General features: G+C 47.5%; 1 protein-coding gene across 1 annotated transcript; it reads right to left on the reverse strand.

Moving 5' to 3' along the window:
- Window positions 1–1695: 1695 nt before the first annotated feature.
- On the reverse strand, window positions 1696–4467 carry LOC104168389 (disks large-associated protein 4-like; the record flags this gene model as incomplete). The annotated part of the gene is made up of 3 exons (XM_009708961.1): window positions 1696–2105; window positions 2555–2646; window positions 4106–4467. Coding segments are annotated over 3 exons (864 nt in total), but the record flags the coding sequence as incomplete, so codon positions are not given.
- Window positions 4468–4845: the final 378 nt, after the last annotated feature.

Raw genomic sequence — 4845 nt, forward strand, 5'->3', positions numbered from 1 at the left:
ATTCCTGTCCAAGCCATCAGCTGCCAGTTGAACAGACTATTCAATGCAGCAACAAAGTCAAGTGTTTCTGGAGCAAAGAAACACTCTTGATTCATTAGAAAAGGAGTTTCAGAGATACCCAAGGAACTAACTGCTCTCAGGGAAAGAAGATGTATTGCAACTATAATCTACATCTGTCTTTACCATCTATTATTGCTCCTTCTAGAGCAGGCCAAAAGCAGGCCAGACTGAGAACATTACATCAGAGTTGGCAGAAAGCACCTTAAACCACCTTCAGCCCATGAGACAAGCCACCAGCACAATCTCAGTGAGCAGATCTCCTGGCACCTGCTTGCAGAGCACTACCTGCTCTTCCACTGATGCACGAGGTGAAGGTAGCAAGGGGCAGGACAACTGTCTCCAACATCCACTTACCAGAAGGGATTAAAATACTGGCAGGCTAGGGCTTTTAATACCCAGGACTTTATGCTGCTCTTAGTGGGTTTTCCAAGAGGCCTCTGGGCATGGCAAAACTCCTCTGCTCGTTAATGGAAAAACACCGTATGGGCTTTTCCCTTCGAAAGGCATGGCTGAGAGACCAACAGTGCATGCAACTGCACCATGAACAGGGATAAACTGATTCTCTTTCTCCTCCCTGTTCTGCTGCTGCACCTACTGAATCAGTTCTGAATGCTTACCGATGTTGGTGGGACAAGTGTAAGCTAGGCTCTCTCCATACCCACCAAGTTCTCTGTTACAGCATCTACTAGGAGATTGCTCTTAGATATCACAGATATAATGGCACACTGGTCTTAGTGTCTCTTCTTGCCAGAGCACTCTTGCCACAGGCAAAACCAGGGCATCCCCTGAGGCAGGGACAGCCCTGGCACTGCCTGTCCAGCTTGGCAGCCACTGCACCATCTTAGTGCAACAGGATTAGAGATTAGCTCCCCCAGGCCCTAGCAGTGACAGTGAGCTATAACTGAGTCTCATCATTATTTCACCTTTCTCAGGTATTAAAAAATAAAAATCAACCAGACTCAAAACAAAGATCCTGCCCTCTGCAACCTCGTCACCCACTTCTGTCACTCTGTATGCACCATAGGCATGATTTTCACTGTGAGAACCACAGGTTTTGCCAACTTATTTGAAAATAATGGAACAAGCCCAACTAGGACTGAACCCAACCAAATCAAGTGGCCTTGTGTTCCCTGGGCATGTGTTTTTGGTGTATTTAGCACAAATTCAGTGAAGCTTTCCCATATGAAGAAACATCCTCTCTGCTGTGAAGACAAGTCCACCGATTCAACAGATCAAACAAGCTCAGAAGTCATGTTCATTCTGCCCCACTGCCAACTAAACTTTCACCTGCCCACTTGAGTACAATGGGTTAGGCAGGGAGAAAGATCCCACAGCCTCCCTAAAAACAATCCATTTAAGCTTTTAGCAGTTTTGAATGGTCAGAAGCTGCACAATCCCCTGCAAGTCTTATATGCTGCATCACAGTATTATTTCTTGTCCCATCTACAAGAGGAAGTTATCTTATCCTGTCCAAAAAAAAGAGTTCCTTGTCCCATACTCATCTCCATGTTCTCTCTGTGGGCTATCAGCAATTTAACTGCAGAAAGCTAATCCAATATTCAGTTACAACTCTTATCTTGAGGGAGGAGCTGCTAGGCTGCTCCAGTCTAGTGTCCAGAGGCTGACAACACCTACCTTCTTCAGAGAGATTGTTCTCTTTGGTCTCCTGGTCCATCTGGCGGCACCAGCCTTCTAACCGCTCTGTTTCTGCCTGCAGCAGCTTCAGAAACCAGTACCCATCCCGCCGGCAGGCTCCTGGCTGCGTGGGTTCTGATGGTGAGGTGGAGGATGTCTCAAGCCAGGGGTCAGGAGGAGGGAGTGAGGAAGGCTCCAGGGCTGGGTCATTGTTTTCTCCATAGGAGAGGTTTCTCTTAATCTGTGAGGGCTTGGCTGGTTGCCTGGTAGTGGCATCAACACCAACAGAGTTGTTGTGCTGGGGGCACTCAGCAAGGCTTCTCTCAGATGATTTACAGCTAGAGTTATTAGGTTCCTGCGTGTCAGAGTCTGTATCCTGTTTGGAGGACATGCTGCGAGAGTGGCTGTTTCTAGAGAGAACAAAACCAAACATTAAATAGAACTCAACCTGGCCGGCCTCACACACTGACAGTGAAATGCATTTGTTTATTGTGCCTGCAGATGAGCCTCACCTTGCCCACCCTGCCCCTCCTCACACACAAACACACACCACACATTCAGACGGACAAAATTATAAGGTTGCCTGCTTACTGCAATAGGCCATTCAGACAAGAGGACTGACGCACATCTGTAATTACATCTTGTACTTTTTTTTTATAATTTCAAACTCCCATTGATTTGGCTGTTTACAGAACAAGTGCTTTTTGCAGCAGGTGTGTGCTGTGGAGGAAGAGGTCTCCATGGGCCCCCATTCAACACCACTCATATTGGAACAAAGAAGGGGAGAAGGTCTAAGCAAAAGTGGGGGAAGTGCAATTTAAAAGAAAGGAAACTACAAAAGCTTGCGTCTTTCACTTACCGCCACTCGTCCTCTACCTGTACCCCGATGGACTGGAATTTGGTGGCTGGTGGAGGAGGCTCCTCTTTTGCCACTGGCTGAAGACAGTCAACCTTATTAAACAAAAAAAATACAGACAAAACCAGACACAAGAACTTGCTGCTGGAATTCACATTAGTAGACCAGGAGTGCTGCACACATACACACAGCATGCTGACACCACACACCAACTGGAGGGTTGTCTTAGAAGAGGCACAAGGCTACCACTCAGGTCTGCATCCACTCGAGCATCAGGACTGTATCCTGCCAGGCTGCTGCCAGGTATCTGCTCTAAGAGCACTCGGGTCTGCCATCCACCGCTCTTTGCATGGTTGTGGCACGCTGGGGAATGGCTCTGTGTCCCTGAGGGCGCAGCTGTGTGTGTGGCATCTGACACGGGCAAAGGCCAAGAGATTCAAGAGAGGGCAGTGATCTGATTAAGACTGACAGCAAAGCCCAGCTTCCTCTCTCCCAGGGACTGACACCCTCCATAGCTCTCAATAAGAGGGTTAGAAGGTTTTAGGAAGGAAATCCAGGCCATGGGGCAGGTGGCTTGGGAACCAGCTCAGAAAAGGAAGAGGAAAGGAAGGCAGTCAGTCTCTCCAATGCAAGTTCTCTTGCTTTGCTGCCCTTTCAACATGTATTTTGCCCCACTAGCCCTGCAGAAAAGCCTTCACTATCACATGTACCTAACTGGCCAGCCAGCCTTACCGTAAAGTCAATGGAGAACTTATTCAGCACACACACATGTGGTAGCTCAGAGCCCAAATCCTGCATTTGAATTTGCCCAAGTGCTCAAGTTCCTATCTGCAGGTAACAGCCTGCAGCACTGAACCAGCACTTTGGGACAGAACAAGCGCTCGCAGCAGCCAGCCATCTGTAACTGGGGAATCTGTCCACAAGAGTGTACAATCGCAGATTATCTTAAGTTTTGTTGAATAAAGCATGGATTTATGCTACCCAATGGGTTCCGATTTGACTACATAATCAACAGCTCATTTCCATCTATTTCCACAGAGTCAAATGTTTCCAGCAAGAGAAGCAGCAATCTGCTGGGAACAGTGGACAACAAGGAATTGCTCCTTCCAGCCCTGGGACCATTTTGCACTGCAGCAGCCCATACTACATGGATATCAAGTAGAAGGGCCCACCTCTCAGAAGAAAGTTGTCCCTGGAACCATGATGGACAAGGAGCAGACTGATGTTAAGTAATACACAGTACAGAGCACAGGCTCAGCACAGGCATACTAGCAGCAAAAGGCCTCTTTAGAGGGACTCACCCAGTTAACACGGTCCCACTGCTTTTATAAAACATTTAAATTTTGTACTAAAAGAACTTAGTCCTTTCTGGTCTGTTACGGAAAGCTTCTGCTGTATTTCACCCCTGGGAACACAGGAAGTTAGTTTGACAAGGCAGTTAGTTTCTCTTGCTATTCTAAGTGAGTTCAGGTGCACACCTGGTCACACAAAATGCACACGCTAAATGGACAGGTTAAGAACATTCCTTAGGACGAAGAACAAACTATGCCATACTTGTATTCCTATAGACGACAGCTTTCTTTTGGGGATATTCTCCACTTTGGGCTCTTCACTAGTCAGAGTCCCTTTGTCACTTTTCAAAGTTGCATTTTTCTGGGGTAACTCTTGCTGGACTCTTGCTGGAGTCACAATGCTTCCCCTTGTCACACTGGGTGTCCTGGTGCTGTCCAAGCTGTCCGAAGAATTGCTGAGTCCCGACTGGCTGGTTACCTCGCTCTTGTGGTCCTGGCTGTCCAGGTAGGTGTCCTGCGCCGATTCAGTGCTGCTCTGCACAGTGACAGAGATGAACGGCTTTGATGTGGTCCGAGGTGGGACAGGAGGTGGAGTCTTTTTATATGCCACTAGGCATGATGAACCTGCAGTAACGGAGGTGGGAAGAATGGAGAACGCAAGAGACAGATTGGGAAGAGAAAGATACAGTAAAAGAGAAAGAAAAGCAGGTCAGTCACAACATCCAAGAGGAGCCTCCAAGTAGAAGCTGGAGGCAGAAATGCAGAAACAGCCTACAGCCAGCAGCTCACACTGGTAACCCAAACCAAAGCATAAGGGGAAGCGGAAGGCAGAGCCAGAGCTAGCTTGCAAAAGAAGTCAAAAGGAATACCATGATGTGTGAAAGGCTGGAAATGGAAAAGAGGTATAGAAAAGCCTCCCAGGAATGCTACAGGGTTTGGCAGGTGTAAGCCTCCTTATTGAGGAAATTTTCTTTGGCTAAACCCTATGTTTTAGTGTCTTAA

The sequence above is a fragment of the Cariama cristata genome, unplaced genomic scaffold (genome assembly GCF_000690535.1).
Source record: "Cariama cristata isolate BGI_N322 unplaced genomic scaffold, ASM69053v1 scaffold14171, whole genome shotgun sequence".
NCBI lineage: Eukaryota > Metazoa > Chordata > Aves > Cariamiformes > Cariamidae > Cariama > Cariama cristata.